This window comes from Vipera ursinii, assembly GCF_947247035.1.
Source record: "Vipera ursinii genome assembly, chromosome: 7".
NCBI lineage: Eukaryota > Metazoa > Chordata > Lepidosauria > Squamata > Viperidae > Vipera > Vipera ursinii.
Window position 1 is genome coordinate 58066144 of NC_139521.1, and position 17780 is coordinate 58083923.

At 42.0% G+C, this 17780-nt stretch overlaps 1 protein-coding gene and 1 long non-coding RNA gene across 2 annotated transcripts in view; both read left to right on the plus strand.

Annotated features, from left to right (window-relative positions):
• The window catches only part of CENPE (centromere protein E), a gene marked incomplete at its 5' end in the record, with an annotated part of 60505 nt that overhangs the window by 30067 nt on the left and 12658 nt on the right, over positions 1-17780 (plus strand). Inside the window, 7 exons of the mRNA XM_083367059.1 lie at positions 546-704; positions 3182-3496; positions 3677-3814; positions 6036-6248; positions 6587-6799; positions 9468-9680; positions 17201-17341. Coding sequence (XP_083223185.1) covers positions 546-704; positions 3182-3496; positions 3677-3814; positions 6036-6248; positions 6587-6799; positions 9468-9680; positions 17201-17341 — 1392 coding nt within the window. The remainder of the gene's footprint in view (positions 1-545; positions 705-3181; positions 3497-3676; positions 3815-6035; positions 6249-6586; positions 6800-9467; positions 9681-17200; positions 17342-17780) is intronic.
• On the plus strand, positions 10169-17196 carry LOC310643433. The gene is made up of 3 exons (XR_014493071.1): positions 10169-10241; positions 14978-15052; positions 17129-17196. It is a non-coding gene; the product is annotated as an uncharacterized lncRNA (long non-coding RNA).

Sequence of the window (17780 nt, forward strand, 5' to 3'; positions counted from 1 at the left end):
TCGAATCCCGAGTGCCGCGTGGCAGAATGAGCGCTTGTTACTTGTTACTTCTGCCAACCTAGCAGTTTGAAAGCACATAAAAATGCAAGTAGAAAAATAGGGACCACTACGGTGGGAAGGTAACAGCGTTCCGTGTGCCTTTGGCGTCTAGTCATGCTGGCCACATGACTACGGAGACGTCCTCGGACAAGCGCTGGCTCTTCGGCTTTGAAACGGAGATGAGCACTGGCCCCTAGAGTCGGAAAAGACTAACACGCATGTGCGGGGGAACCTTTACCTTTACTATCCAAGACTAAAGATGGAATGAACTCAAATCTGGGGTGTTCAAAAGTCCACAGCCACTTGGTCTTGACAGGATTTAGCATGACGCTTTAAACACCTGTCATTTAAAGTTCTCCAGTGCCCTAACCAATATTTTTTATTCTAAAGTTCACAATTATTGAAACTTGGTGTTTTCTTAAATTGCATTATAAAAAACTGATGTGCCAACTGATTTTATTTCATGATGTGATGAGTTTTTTTCTTTTTCTAAATATATATTTAAGGCTGAAGATACTCAGTTAGAACTGGAGAAATTGTTAGCATATGTAAAATTACAAGAACATGAGGTTAATACACAGAAGAATTTAGTTCTTGAGAAACAACAGATGTTTCAGAAAATTGAAGAGGAATTTAAAGAAGAAACAAAAAAACTAAAAGGAAAAGTAAGTAAATGACAAGTAGAATAATGTTCATAAATATGGCCTAAAAATTCAAAATGATTTTTTTTGAAGTAAGTTCAGAGTTTTTTGACAATATGTCCTTTTGTATTTCAAAATATTTCTAAAAGTCTCTAATTTAAAAAATTCAAGATTGTACAGATGAAAAGGAACTCTTATGCCAAAATTACACAGAACATATTCAGAAAGTAGAATTGATTATGAGTTGTAATGATGATAGCTTTGAAAATGTGATTAATAGAGGAATGGAGCATTTTTCCAAGTTACCAGAAGATGAACATATTATCTTCCTGATGTCTTCTGAGAGGAATTGGTCTTAAGGGAAGAGAAAGCTAAACTGGATAGGACTTTGGTTTAATCCATCATAATTCTTCCACATTCATAGAAGTTTGAATTTTCCTTACAAAATATAAAAGAAATTAAAACTTGGAGAGAGGGGTGTATTCTGTTTCATATTTGGCGTTTTCTTCCTGTAAGCCACCCAGAGTCGTCATAAGTTAGTTGGGCAGCCATATAAATTTCTTTAATAAGCAAATTTAAATTTTGTCCTGATTCAACTGATCAATTTTCAGTTCAATCTGTACTGAAAGTCCTGCTGCCCAAGTCATTTATAAAGCAAAGTTCTAACCTGGAGGGATGTCAACCACGGTTTGGGCAGTTTCTGTTCATTTTTTTTTCATAAATGTTATGGTGGATCACTTAGATTTAACTTTCTAAACATCTCCTTTCAACTTTACGTAGACACAGAGTAGCACTGGTAGCTCTGGTTCAATTTTGCAGAATCATTTGGACACAAACCATCATGGTTCCAAAACTGTTATTTGCCAGAATAACAAGGAAAAATGAATTAAATTCTTGGACACGATCTTCCATGATAGCTCTAAGTAGGTCATGGCAGGTGTCTTGCACAATACCCCCAGAGAAGTACTACCACCATTCTAAAAATTTTATTAAACTGATATTTGCAAACCTTAAACTATAAACTTAAGCAAAGTCTGTGGCACAAAATTACGGTATTCAGTTGTGTCTCTTTTCAAGCTCTTTGCCAACTCCTCTTGGAGCGCAACTCAAATTCCTAAGTCCAGTGTTCTAGATTTCTTAAAATGTTCTACAACTGGAGATTGGCTGGCTGATTGAGAAGGCCAGGTTGTCTGCATTCAGGTCTAGCCATCCCTGCATACGCACTACACCATTGCCACTGGAAGATGGGCACCAAACTATTTGTAACAATTTTTGCTGATCAAACTATTATCCTTTGAGCTCTCCCCTCCACCCACAGCCACCTAAAAAAAAAACCCTCTATATTACAAACAGATCATTCTTTATGTGTCACATAGTTGACACAGGGCATCAAACTGTCTTACGCAGAGCTCTAAATCTCACAGTCACTGAAAATCTAAAATATATAGTAATGCTTTCTTACACATGCTTTCTAGAACAGCTTTCAGCTTTCTGCAGTGCCAGCTTTTTAGCAGTATTAAATGGAAAATAAAGAAATATTCCCTTCTAGGCACATCAATGCCCCATGACACTGGACTAAGTTAAAATAACCAAGTAACATGTTTTCTTTTGCTCACTTTATGGAGATCAATGGTATTCGTCATTTCCCTATTCTCAATGCTGCTAGGCTTATCAGATTAATTCTATATCACCCACTACTCTCTGTTTTTAATCTTCTTACAGCACATAATGTTTCCAAGTAGAACCAATCTATCTCAACACTTGCCGGGCGATTAGACTGCCATGTCCACCTACATAATTTTATAAAGCTCTTAGTTTATTTTTTTTCTTTAACTCTTCAATTGTACAATATATTTTATTCATCAATTGAATTGTGCCTAAACTCTAATCTTAGGAACTGACCCTTATAATGTTTTGGCAGTTTTTAGCTTTATATCAATTTGTTTGGCTTTTACCATGCCATCTTTTAAATTGTTATCTTCACAAATTCCAAAAATGAATTTGCTGGGTAAAAAACAAAATGTGGAAACTGTGCCCACTATACTTGGGGGGAGATTTAAATCAAAAGTAGCTCTTTTGTAGCTCTAATGTTATAATCAATCTCTGGGGATCTGTTCTAGGAGGCTCCAGTAAATGGAAATGTATGGCAGTTTTCTGTCATTTTGAAGCAGAGAACTAAGCCCCAAAATACACTTGCATCATTTTTAAAAGGGTAAAACCACCTTGTAATTAACCCTACAATGCACATGGGGGGGAAAACCAGAAAAAATCCTGACATCTATAACGTCCCATTCCTTCATCAGCCTATCTAATTTAAACCTTGTTTAGATAAAAAAAATGTTAGCTCTGGATTCTGATTATTTAAAAAAATGTCTCTGCTCTACACTCTTGGTGCCTTTCTTCCAGTATTTCTAAATAATCAGAAGTTTTGGACTTGCTCCCAAATAATCAGGAATAAATGCAAAATAGCCTAATTCTTCTTCATAAAAATCATGTTTCAGATCCAACTCCTGGAAAACAATTCCCTCGAGCTGCAGCAACTGCTCCGCCTGAAAGAAGAGGGAAGTCAGCAGAATGTAGGGAGCATGAAAGATGCAGAACAGCTGGAAGTTATCCCTGACTCTCAAATGGAAGCCCTGCAGAGGGAGAAAGCCGAGCTGGTTCAGAAGCTTCAGAGCACTGAAGAAAACGTCAAATACATCAGCCAAGAAAAAGAGCATCTGAGAACAGAGATGGGGATTCTTCAAACTGAAAAGAATAACATGGTTCAAACTGTCCATCGTCTGAGTGAGACTATAGAGAGGCTTGTTCCAGTGGTAGGAATTAATTAATTAATTCATTAATTGGGTCAATTTATTTGCCGCCATCTTGTTTCAAAGCCACTCTTAATTTGCTGCCACCTTTGCCATCCTTTTTGTTAGATTAGGATTTTATTAAAATGCAGCGGTCAACTTGATTGCATGTGACTTTATTTTTTTTTTTTGTTGTTGTTTAAGAATTTGGAACTGCAGCAAGAATTGAGGGAGGCTAATAATTCTCTCAGAGAACATAAGAAAATGGTAGAAGAACTAAAAGAAAAAATCATCAGCACAGATTTTCAAACTTCGAAAATTCATGAGGAGCTGAAGAAAAAGGTAAGAAAGATGCAATTTTAAATGTTTTAATACTAAGGAGAGTCTGCTGTTTTAAACCACCCCCACCCCCTTTTCCCTGGTCAATTTTTCTTATTTAAACTAAAGGAATTGGAGGAATCACAGCTGCAGGAACTCTTAATATTTCTTTGTTTTGTTCAAAAGAAAATGCAACTGATGTCCTGAGTTGTTGTATTAAATAATATGATCTCTGTCTCTCTGCCTCTTTTTACACACATTTATTAAGAGTGAGGATAGTCAAATTGAACTGGAGAAATTATTGATGTATGTAAAATCCCAAGAAGATGAGGTAAATACCCAGAAGAATTTGGTTCTTGAGAAACAACAGATGTTTCAGAAATTTGAAGAGGAGATAAAAGAAGAAACAAAGCACTTGAAAGAAAAAGTAAGAAAATTACAATTCTCAATTTTATTTTATTTTTTTTTAAAAATAAACATGTATAGGTAAAAAAACTATTTTGTTAATTTACATAGCACATATTCATACTCTGAAACTGAACCAGGATTAACCAGGTTTGGAGGCATTTAACAGCTATTAGGTTATAATAGTTTTGTGCCACCTCCCATTTCAACACCAGCCTCTTTCTGAAGACCAGTGTCAATGTGACACATTATCCTGCTCATGTCCTCCTTGTGGGCTTGCAATCACAGTCTAATTGGCTTCCAAGAGATTGGATTTGAGTTTAATTAGATTGGGCTGGACTCTTTCATGCTCTTAGAAGTTAGACAAAGTTACAAAATATATAAATTACATTAAAATAAATTTAAATTTTGCTTGATTTAAGTTTGGATCGTGCAACTTGAAAATCAAGTGATATCTTATCTGACAAACGTTTGTGGTCCTGATCCATACCAAACATTCTGCCCCCAAGGGTATTTATCTAGGATGTCAAACAACATTATTTACTTCCTCCACTCCTGTGGACTTTTCATTAAGTTCAAACTGGGTTACTAGAGCAGACATGTCAAACACAAGGCCCGGGGGCCGGATCCGGCCCACGAAGTGGTTTCATGTGGCCCGCGAAGCCATCCTGGAAACAGTGAGGGAACGGCCCCCACTGCCTTGGCCCTGGCCCAGAGACCCTCCTTCTGCCAGAGACCCTCAGATCTGTCCCACTCCTGCCCAGGCCCCCATAGGCACCCTTGATGTGAACAATGTAGAGCTGGCCATGCCCACCCAGTAGGCCATACGCACTCTGGCCACGCCCACCCAGTAGGCCACACCCACCCTGGCCATACCCACCCAGCCCCCTGAGGGCAACCACAATGCTGATGCGGCCCTCAATGAAATTGAGTTTGACACCCCTGTACTAGAGGGACCTGAACTTTCACACGTGCATAGACATGTACATACCATGTTGCTAGAAAAACACATGCCTATTCTGCTTTATGCAGGCAACTCTCTAATTCACTGTACCAGTCCAAGTGTGGTTTAATATAAGAATTAACTTTTACTGATTAAAAATGAAAGGATTATTTCAAGTATTGATTAATCATTATTTAATCTTAAAGACTGAAATGTGGCCTCTTTTTTAAGGAAAGTCTTAAGAAATAAAATGAAAGCCAAGTTTATTCTGATTGTAGGGGTCTCTGATGGAGGAGGTGGTTAAACAAGAAGATGGTGGTGGCTGCAACTGTGTAATCATGGCACACACAAAAATGCAAAACTTTAGTTGCATAATCACAGCTTGCATCTTGACTTTTAGGAACCCCTGCCAATACCACAGAAGAACTGAGTTGCAATAGGGGAAAATTTAGAAATTCTAGAAATTTAGAATATCTAGAAACATTGGAATGGAATGGAATGGAATGTATAATCTGATTAGACAAGTGATTACATTTTGAAGTTTGCCAATTTAGGATTTGCAGTGATAATAGTAATGTTTATGTTTGTACAGTTGTACCATGTATTTTAAATATTTACTGCACTGGAAAGTTAGGAAAATAGCATTTATGAATCAAAAATAATTTGAAATATTTAAAAAGAGCACTCTTAAGGGCTTCAGCTGTTTAGGGAAACAAATAAATTTTAATTTCCTTAGTATTGTTTACCATAAATCTTGACTTTGATTTAGTTTTCCCTAACTGTTCATCCTCCATATTTTGACTGTGAATTAAGGGAGTTTAAAAAAAACTGCTGTTATCTCAAAGGAACTAGCTGGGGAAGGCTGCTGTAGTAATGGTGTAACATTTAATTTCTTAGATCATAAAATCAAATGAAGAGGTAAGCAGCCTTACTGAGGAAAAGAAACAATTGACAGCCGAACTAAGAGAGCAGGAGAAATGTATCCAACAGCTACTGAAAGAGAAGTCCTTGCTTCAAAAAGAGAAAGATGACTTTCAACAGGTTATGAAGAACATTAGAGAGGAAACTCAAAGCCAACTTCAGGAGACCTTATCTGAAAAAACTGCAAAGGTGGGGGAATGTTTTCCAGTGAAAGGAATTATCTTCGTATATTCAGTTTTTAAATATTTACTGAACCGGAAAGTTGGGAAAATAGCATTTGTGAATCTAAAATAATTTGAAATATTTTGAAAGAGCACTGTAAGGGATTCAACTGTTTAGGGAAACAAATAAATTTTAATTTCCTTAGTATTGTTTACCATAAATCTTGACTTTGGTTTAGTTTTCCCTAACTGTTCATCCTCCATATTTTGACTGTGAATTAAGGGGGTTAAAAAAAACTGCTGTTATCTCGAAAGAACTAGCTGGGGGAGGCTGCTTTCATAATGGTGTAACATTTAATTCCTTAGATAACAAAATTAAATGAAGAAGTAAGCAGCCTTACTGAAGAAAAGAAACAATTGACAGCCCAATTGAGAGATCACGAGAAATATGTCCAACAGCTAGTGAAAGAGAAGTCCTTGCTTCAGAAAGAGAAAGATGACCTTCAGCAGGTTATGCAGAACATTAGAGAAGAAACTCAAAGCCAACTTCAGGAGACCTTATCTGAAAATACTGCAAAGGTATGTGAAGCTTTCCAATGAGTGGAATTATGTCTGCACACCAGTATTTTAAATACCGTATTTTCCGGCGTATAAGACGGCCCCCTACTTTTCCTGTTAAATTACCATATTTTTCGGACCATAAGACACACCCAGTTTTTAGAGCAGGAAAACAAGAAAAAAAATATTCTGAACCAAATAGTACCAGTATACTAAAACAGGCCTTTTCAACCTTTTCATCCATTGTACCACTTTTAGGACAAGGCAACGTCCGAGTACCACCAGTCGCCCAACAAGGTGTCAAAAACTTGACACACACACACACCCCCAAAAAGGAAAAAAATGATAAAGTACAGGTAGTCCTCAGCTTACAATGATTCACTTAGTGACCGTTCAAAGTTACGATGGCACTGAAAAAAGTGATTTATGACCATTTTTCACACTTATGACCATTGCAGCATCCCCAGGGTCATGTGATTTACATTCGGATGCTTGGCAATCGATTCATATTTATGATGGTCACATTGTTCCAGGGTCATGTGATCGCCTTTTGCAACCTTCTGACAAGCAAAGTTAGTGGGGAAACCAGATTCACTTGACAATCATGTTACTAATTTAATTTCTTTCTCTTCTTCTCCCCCTCTCCCCTTCCCTCTTTCTTTCTCCTCTCTCTCCTTTCTCTCGCCCTTTCTCTCCCTCTATTTTTCTCTTTCCCTCTATTTCTCCCTCTTTCTCTCTTTCCCTCTATTTCCCTCCCTTTCTTTCTCCTCTCTCTCCCTCTTTCTCTCCCTATTTTTCTCTTTCCCTCTATTTCTCCCTCTCTCTCTCTCCCTCTATTTCCCTCCCTTTTTCTTTCTCCTTGTCTCTCTCTCCCTTTCTCTCTTTCTCCCTTTCTTTCCCTTTCCCTCTTTCTCTCTCCCTCTATTTCCCTCCCTTTCTTTCTCCTCTCTCACTCTTTCTCTCCCTCTATTTTTCTCTTTCCCTCTATTTCTCCTTGTCTCTCTCTCCTTCTTTCTCTCTCTCCCTTTCTTTCTCTCCCTCTCTCTTTCCCTCTCCCTCTTTCTCTCTCTCCCTCTATTTCTCTCCCTTTCTTTCTCTTTCTCTCTCCCTCTTTCTTTCCCTCCATTTCTTTCTCCTCTCTCTACCTCTCTTTCTCTCTCTCTCTCTCCCCATTTCTCTCTCTCCCTCCCTCTCCCATTGTCCTTTCCTTCCTTCCTTCCCTCCCTCTTTGTCCTTCCCTCTCCACGTTAGAGCAGTACCTGCGGAGGCGGCCCTGCAGCCCAGCTTTCTCTTGGGAAAGCAAGCTGAAACGGAGCAAGGGAGATTGCCAGGAACGCGAATTGGCCGATCTCGCGCTCCTGCAATCTCCCTCACTCGGTTTCAGCTTCCCTTGCTACAAGAGAAAGCAGGCTGAAACGAGGGAGATTGCAGCAGCGCAAGATCAGCCAATTCGCATTCCTGGCAATCTCCCTCACTCCGTTTCAGCCTGCTTTCTCTTGTAGCAAGGGAAGCTAAAACCGAGCGAGGGAGATTGCAGGAGCATGAGATCGGCGTTTCTCAGCACGTGCCGATTCGTGCTCCTGGCAATCTCCCTTGCTTTCCACTTGCGGAGGTTGGGGCTGGTCATACAGATCAGCTTCGGACCATAAGACGCACCCCTGTTTTCCCCCCTACTTTTGGTGGGGGAAAGTGCGTCTTATGGTCTGAAAAATACGGGTATAGGGTTTGGGCTATACTCGCCGTATAAGACTACCGTATTTTCCGGCGTATAAGACAACTGGGCGTATAAGACGACCCCTGACTTTTGAGAAGATTTTCATGGGTTTAAAAAGTCGTCTTATACACCAGAAAATATGGTAGTGGTAGTTACTGAACTATAAGTTGGGAAACTAGCATTTTCTGCAATAATTTAAAATATATAAAAAGAGTATTCTAAGGAATTCATATGTTCGGGGAAAGAAGCAAAATTTAATTTCCTTAGTATTGTATTGCCTTCCATTGAGGACTTGAATACTATACAGGTCAGAAAGAGAACTGAGAAGATATCTACAGACCCCTCACATCACGGACATAAACCATTTCAACTCCTCTCCTCTATGTGGTGCTATAGGCCATTGCATGCCAAAACAACTAGACACAGAGACAATTTTTTCCCTCTCTGCTGAACATCTAATCCTCACAGAACTATCTTATGACTAAGAATATTTACCCATCTAGTAAAGCTATATTACCAGTGCTTTTTTTGTAAAAGAAAAAGGTGCCAGAACTCACACATGTCATACAACCCATCTTGCCTACCCTACAAGGTTCCATGCAAAAAAGGTGCCAGAACTCCGTTCTGAGTGTTCTATGAGAAAAAAAGCCCTGTATATTACTATAACCCTTCTCATCTTTCCTACTACTTTCTCCTATTGGTATTTTAGGATTATATTACCTTGTTGTTTTTATGTACACTGAGAGCCTGTGCACCAGAGACAAATTCCTTATCTGCCTAATCATATTTGGCCAATATATTCTGTTCTGTTCTTTAAATAAAGGTTGATGCTACACAGAATTTGATTTAGTTTTCCCTAACTCTGCATTTTCCATATTTGATCCTGAAATATGGGGGTTCAAAACTACTGTTATCTCTCAAACGTGCTAGGTAGGGAAGTGTGATTTAGTAATGGTGTAACATTTAATTTCTTAGATCATAAAATCAAATGAAGAGGTAAGCAGCCTTACTGAGGAAAAGAAACAATTGACAGCCGAACTAAGAGAGCAGGAGAAATGTATCCAACAGCTACTGAAAGAGAAGTCCTTGCTTCAAAAAGAGAAAGATGACTTTCAGCAGCTTATGCAGAACATTAGAGAAGAAACTCAAAGCCAACTTCAGGAGACCTTATCTGAAAAAACTGCAAAGGTGAGGGAATGTTTTCCAGTGAAAGGAATTATCTTCGTATATTCAGTTTTTAAATATTTACTGAACCGGAAAGTTGGGAAAATAGCATTTGTGAATCTAAAATAATTTGAAATATTTCGAAAGAGCACTGTAAGGGATTCAACTGTTTAGGGAAACAAGTTCATTTTAATTTCCTTAGTATTGTTTACCATAAATCTTGCTGCTACATAGAGTTTGATTTAGTTTTCCCTAACTGTGCATCCTCTATATTTTGACCTTGAATGATGGGGGTTTAAAAACTGCATTTATTTTCAAAGGGGTTGGCTGGGGGAGGCTGCTTTCGTAATGGTGTAACATTTAATTCCTTAGATAACAAAATTAAATGAAGAAGTAAGCAGCCTTACTGAAGAAAAGAAACAATTGACAGCCCAATTGAGAGATCACGAGAAATATGTCCAACAGCTAGTGAAAGAGAAGTCCTTGCTTCAGAAAGAGAAAGATGACCTTCAGCAGGTTATGCAGAACATTAGAGAAGAAACTCAAAGCCAACTTCAGGAGACCTTATCTGAAAAAGTTGCAAAGGTATGTGATGCTTTCCAATGAGTGGAATTATGTCTGTACACCAGTATTTTAAATAGTTACTGAACTAAGTTGGGAAACTAGCATTTTCTACAATAATTTAAAATATATAAAAGGAGTATTCTAAGGAATTCAATTGTTCAGGGAAAGAAGCAAAATTTAATTTCCTTAGTATTTCATTGCCTTCCATTGAGGACTTGAATACTGTACAGGTCAGAAAGAGGGCTGAGAAGGTATCTACAGACCCCTCACATCACGGACATAAACCATTTCAACTCCTCCCCTCTAGGTGGTGCTATACGGCATTGCATGCCAAAACAACTAGACCATGGGTAGGCAACCTCGGCTCTTTTATGACTTCAACTCCCAGAATACCTGAGTCACCTATGCTGGGAGTTGAAGTCCATGAGTCATAAAAGAGCTGAGGTTGTCTACCCCTGAACTAGACACAGAGACAATTTTTCCCCTCTCTGCTGAAAATCTAATCCTCACAGAACTATCGTATGACTAAGAATATTTACCCATCTAGTAAGGCTATATTACTATAACCCTTCTCATCTTTCCTACTACTTTCTCCTATTGGTATTTTAGGATTATATTACCTTGTTTTTATGTACACTGAGAGCCTGTGCACCAGAGACAAATTCCTTATCTGCCTAATCACATTTGGCCAATATATTCTGTTCTGTTCTTTAAATAAAGGTTGATGCTACACAGAGTTTGACTTAGTTTTCCCTAACTGTGCATTTGATCCTGAAATATGGGGGTTCAAAACTACTGTTATCTCTCAAAGGTACTAGGTAGTGAAGCATGATTTAGTAATAGTGTTACATTTAATTTCTTAGATCATAAAATCAAATGAAGAGGTAAGCAGCCTTACAAAGGAAAAGAAACAATTGACAGATGAACTGAGAGAGCAGGAAAAATATGTCCAACAGCTATTGAAAGAGAAAAACTTGCTTCAAAAAGAGAGAGATGACCTTCAGCAGGTTATGCAGAACATTAGAGAAGAAACTAAAAGCCAATTTCAAGAGGCCTTATCTGAAAAAACTGCAAAGGTATGGGATGCTTTCACGTGAATGGAATTTCACTGATATATTACTGTAAAACCATTGGTGCCAGATGTGTAGGTCAAGCTTTCAACCTAAACATCACGTTGTACTTTTCCCTAACTCTTAATTATAATTAAGGCATCCTTGGGGAATTGAAAAGGGACGTGGTGGCTCAGTAGGTTAGGATGCTGAGCTTGTCGATCAGAAGGTCGGCAGTTTGGCGGGTCAAATCCCGAGTGCCGCATAACAGAGTGAGCGCCTGTTACTTGTCCCAGCTTTTGCCAACCTAGCAGTTCGAATGCATGTAAAAATGCAAGTAGAAAAATAGGGACCACTATGGTGGGAAGGTAACAGCATTCCGTGCGCCTTTGGTGTCTAGTCATGCCGGCCACATGACCACGGAGACGTCCTTGGACAAGCGCTGGCTCTTCGGCTTTGAAACGGAGATGAGCAGCGCCCCTTAGAGTTGGAAACAACTAGAACGTATGTGCGGGGGAACCTTTACCTTTACCTTTACCTCGCAAGGTGGAGGCCTTGTGTAGTTGGGAACCCCCTCGCCGTGTGAAGGATGTTCAGCCCCTTCTGGGGTTCACCAACTACTATCGCACCTTCATCCTGGGCTACGCATCCCTGACGGCTCTGCTGACCCAGCTTCTCCACAAGAAGGTCCTGTTCCAGTGGGGTCCCCCACACCAACAGGCATTCCAGGCTTTGAAACGCATTCACCACCAAGCTCATCCTGAGATAACCAGACCGCGTCATCCCTTCGTGGTGGAAATGGACGCGACAGATGTGGCCATCGGGGCAGTATTACTGCACGCTCCAGTGGATGGCAGCACTCTTTTTCCCTGTGCTTATTATTCGCGGAAACTCAATCCTTCCGAGCACAATTACACCATCTGGGAAAAAGAGTTGCTGGCCATCAAGGCTGCGTTCGAGGCCTGGCGGCATCACCTCAAAGGGGCCCGACACACGGTGGAGGTTCGGATGGACCATTGGAACCTGGAGCATTTAAAGACCGCCGGGAAGTTGAATCAGCGGCAGATCCGGTGGTCCCTGTCTTTTTCCCAGTTCAACTTCCACGTGACTTATATTTCCAGTGGTCACAACCGGAGGGCGGATGCGCTATCCAGGAAACCCAAATACCTCCGCACTGAGGATCCACTTCCCCCGCAGACGGTACTGCCCGCGGAGTCCTTAGTTGCAGTCCAGGAGCCAGTGGACTTACGAGCTCAGGTGCAAGAGGCGCAGCGTCTGGATGATTGGTCGCAGCAAAGGCAAGCCGAGGTTGGTCCCGCATCCCCGTGGACTTTGGAGGAGGGCTTACTCAAGCATTGGGGGCGGTTGTACATGCCCACGGGGCTGCTCCGATCCCTCGTCATGACTCAGTGCCACGACAACCCTGCGGCGGGGCACTTCGGATTCTTTAAGACCCTCCACCTAGCGATGCGGACCTTTTGGTGGCCTCGGGCACAGCACGACATGCACGCGTATGTGACATCCTGCGTGCCATGCCGACAAGCAAAGGCCACGACGGGTGCACCTCCCGGCCTCCTCTAGCCGCTGTTGACACCGGAGAGGCCATGGGAAGCGATCTCTATGGACTTCCTGACGGACCTGCTCCCATCCAATGGGTTCACCACCGTGCTGGTGGTGGTAGATATGCTGACGAAGATGGCACATTTTATTCCATGCCGCGGGCTGCCAACAGCCCGCACCACCACCCACTTGTTTCTCCAGCATATCTTCTGCCTCCACGGCTTGCCAGACAGGGTGGTTTCGGACTGCGGTGTACAATTCTGGAGGAGCCTGATGGCCGCTTTGGAGGTGCAGGTGTGCCTGTCGTCGGCGCACCATCCAGAGACCGATGGGGGGATGGAGAAGGTAATCGGCATCCTGGAGCAGTATCTGTGCTGCTTTGTGAACCAACAGCCTCTCCCTGGCGGAGTTTGCTTTCAACAACTCCTAGCATACCTCCACCCAGATGACCCCATTCTACGCCAGCGTGGGGTACCATCCATGGCTCTTCCCCCTGGCCCCATCGGATTCTCCTGTTCCTGAGACCCAGGACTTTCTGTCCAAGTTGTAGGCAGTTCAGCGGTTGGTGTGTCGGCAGCTAATCTGGGCCAAGGAGGATTACAAATGGTTCGCCGACCGCTCCCAATGGGTGATGCCACCCCTGGAAGTGGGAGACCGGGTGTGGTTATCCACAAAACACCTCCCGACCGACCGGTGAAGAAATTGGACCATCGGTTCATCAGCCCGTTCCCCATCGAGGCGGTCATCAGCTTGGTGGCCTATCGTTTAACTTAGCCGCAGTCCATGTGGATTCACCCTGTCTTCCACCGGTCCCTTCTGGTCCCTGAGGCTCCATCGTGTTCCCTCCGATGCCCGACAGCTCGTGTTCCAGTAACCACGCCCACGGTAGACGGTCCACCGGAGTACGAGGTGGCCAGCATCCGAGACTCCCATTGGCTAAAGGGGCGCTTCCAATACCTAATCGAATGGAAGGGATACGGGCCTGAGGACTTCTCATGGGTGGATGCCTCCTCCGTACACGCCACAGGCCTTCCACAACCAGTTTCCATCCCGACCACATCCGGACCGGCAGACCCGGGGGAAGGACCCTGCGGTGGGGGATAGTGTTGTAATCCCGGCCCCGGAGGGTGCTGTATTTTCGCATGCTGACTCGGAGGGTGATATGGAGGAGGAAGCTGACACGAGTAACGTGCCGGAGCGGCCGACTCCCCTGGTGAGTCAGCAAGAACTGACTGTGGCTGATGTGCCTATGGACCCCAGCCAAACAGAGGAGGAAGCAGAACAGCAAGCAGAGGCTGGTAGCAGTGAGGAGCCCCTATTGGATACAAGAGAAAGACGTAGGATACGTCGGCAACAGCAGCAGCAACTATTGCAACGCCCCAAGAGGCGTGGCCGGGAGATGTAGGGCCACACCCTACAGAGTATAAAAGGGGTGTGGCTGTGCAGGAAAGGTGTGGTGAACAATTTGATGGCGTTGTGAGATTTGTAACGTGTCTGCTTACATCTGGGCTTTGAAGCTGCTGGCCATTTGCCAAGGACCTTGGAACATCACCCGGTAATTACAAAAGTACTGTCTGATATAAACCTTGGGAGAGAGTTGACTGTTAGAAGACCAGCTTTCGTTTGTTCAGCCTACGTTTGGCTTCTGCTGGACTTTTGAGCCTCTTTGAGGCTACTCAGTGGGAGGGGACAGAACAGAAAGCAACACGTTCTGTGTGCCTCAGCATATAGTCAAGCTGACCATATGACCACAGAAATGTCTTCAGACCACGTTGGCTTCCTCAGCTAAGAAACGAAGATGAGCACTCAATTGGACAGGGGGAACCTTGACTTTTATAGACTAGCCATTTCTGTAAGAACAAACCTATCTAATCAGCAAAACCCAAAACAAGGTTTCAAATTTTTTTCCATTTTAAGCACAAAATCAGTTTCCAAATAGAAACAAAATTAACTGTATTCACTTCTTTAATCAAAGCAGTCAATATAGGCATCTCTGCTAACTCCATCCATTTTTTGCAGGTATTCGTCCATCGCAGGAATTCAAGTGTCTTTTCATTTTTAGAGTTCTATTGATTATCGTATTTAGTTGGACATAATCTGCTCATATTGAGATACTAGCTTACTACTGAATATATATTCTTTTTCCAGGATTCTGAAATGAGTGTCAAACAGAAGATGCAAGACTGCTTTGAAATCTCGGAAGCAAAAATATTCAGAATAGTGGTAAGTACTGTCACCATTTTACTCTTCTTTCCCTTTGATTAAATCTGCATTAAGTGGCATTCTAACTTCTATCTAATCCACAAAGACTGAACTCCATTTCCAGCTGTACCTAATCTATCAGTGAACTTGTATATTGTTGCAAAAATTAGAGCAGACATGTCAAACACAAGGCCCGGGGGCCGGATGCGGCCCGCGAAGTGGTTTCATGTGGCCTGTGAAGCCATCCTGGAAACAGTGAGGGAACAGCCCCCGCTGCCCTGGCCCTGGCCCAGAGACCCTCCTTCTGCCAGAGACCCCCAGATCTGTCCCACTCCTGCCCAGGCTCCCATAGGCACCCTTGATGCCAATGATGTAGAGCTAGCCATGCCCACCCAGTAGGCCATACGGACTCCAGCCACGCCCATCCAGTAGGCCGTGCCCACCCTGGCCATACCCACCCGGCCCCTCGAGGACAACCACAATGCTGATGTGGCCATCAATGAAATTGAGTTTGACACCCCTGAATTAGAGGAACACCTGTTTGGGGATCCAGCATGTATTGATTTACAAAGATGAGTTATAAATCTAGTACAGCATGCCTGGCTGAGGAATTCTGGGAGTTGAAGTCCACAAGTCATAAAAAGGCCAAGTTTGAAGACCCCTGACCTAGTAGGTTCCTCAGAATAAGTGCTACCCCAAGAACTTTTCTCTTGTGCTGCTGACCTTTGCAAAACAAACTGCTTTTAAGACCCAAGAAAACTATTCTATGGGTAAAATAAAATATTTTTCCCAATTCTTTATAAGAAAATTCTCAGAATTGTCTCTTTAGCCAACTTGCTACTGTATTTCTTCCTCTGAAGGATGATCAGGAAGTTCTTTTTTTTTCCCCCTTTGGCAACTCACTCTAAACAGATGCTGCAAACTGGCCCCATCTATTCTATTTGAAGGGTTTTTCTGGTAGTCTCTCTCTGATCCAGACTGTTGGTGAGGCTGCTTGGCATAATGGCAGGGCACCTAGAAGCAACTACATACTTTGGAACATTTGGTATCAGGGGTTGTCTTCAGATTATGGTAAAAAAACACACACCTCACAGTGGCAGTGATAACAGTGTGACTGAAACTCCATTTCTTTTTAGAATATTGCACTTAAAAGATGGACAGTTGATCATACCATTGTGACTGCCATTTTGAGGCGTTGTGGGTTTTTTAATCACACCCTGCAGAAATCTTGCACAGCTCCTTTTCCCCAGCTGCCTGTGAATATATAAAAGATGTTTATACAAAGGCTACTTCTTAGCCTTTATGGTGAGGGGGAGGATTAGAGCAAGGACCGACCTAATGTTCAAGAATGGGTACTGTAGCTTGTTCACATGAATGCAATTCACAAAATGAGATTCAAGGTGCTAGTAATGGTGTTTAAAGCCCTACATGGCAGGGGTCCGGAGTACCTTAGGGAATACCTGCTGCCGGCGTCTACTTCCCTCCGCCCTGTGTGTTCCCACAGAGAGGGCCTCCTCAGGGTGCCACCGGTCAGAGAATGTCGACTGGTGGCCCCCAGGGGGAGGGCGTTCTCTGTGGGCGCCCCGGAGCTATGGAACCAGTTACCGGTTGAGCTCCGGACGGCGCCCGATCTTTGCTCCTTTCGCCGCGATCTAAAGACATACTTGTTCGAGCAAGCCGGCCTGGCCTGAGGGGGGATTAGTGGGGTCTTTTTACTATTTTTATTGGGGTTTTTACCATGTATTAATTGTATTTTTAATCGGGCATGTATTTAATTATCTTTTATTTTTTGTATATCTCTGTGTTTTATTCTTGCCCTGTACACCGCCCTGAGTCCTTCGGGAGAAGGGTGGTATAGAAATATTAATAAATTAAATTAAAATTAAAATTAAAATTAAATTAAATTAAATTAAATTAAATTAAAATACACTGAGTGTTGGTTGATCAAGACATGTTTCTTAATAGCAGTAGATTATGATCCTTTTGACTATAAAATTTTGTTTTATTCCTGCTATGACTTCAGTGGCTTTAAGAAAATCACTGATTTTAAAAGATGAAAACTTCAGCTAATTCCAGCCTGCTTCCTTTTTCTTTCAGGAGGTTCTGAAGAAATTTCCAGAGCTGGAAAAAAGATCTGAATATTTCATCAACATCTCTCTTCAGATCAAGAATCAGTTTGATAGCAAGAAAGCCCTAGTAACCAAGTGGCTTCCTAACATTTCTCCACGGGAAGCCAATCACGTCAGAAGGCTTCAAATAGAAAATGAGCGCATCAGTAACAACCTCTACGGCTTGTTGAACAAACTTCAGGTACTAGTTTTAAATAATATATCACATCTTAAAACTATTGTGCGGTTTGTTTAAGTTTTAGTTTTATACATACAGGTGGACCATGGCTTACAACTGTAATGGGATCTGCCCATTCAGGTTGCAAATTGTGACCATTGTAGAACAGATGATCACAAGAGTGACCCAATTATACATTATTTTGGGACAGTTCAGTAAGTCACCATAGTCATTAAGTGAATCTTGGTCATTGAATCCGTTGTTGTTCAGTGAACCCATTGTTCATTATACAGTAGGGTGTTTTGCCAAAGCCTGGAGGTTAATGCTAGTTTCCAGCATAAAATGTGATAAATCCCAGTCATGTGACAATACAACACTGCAAATGGCTGCAAACAACTGAAATATGGTCACATGACTGCGGAGTGGCCATAGCTGTCAGAAATTCACAACAAGGTTGTAAGTA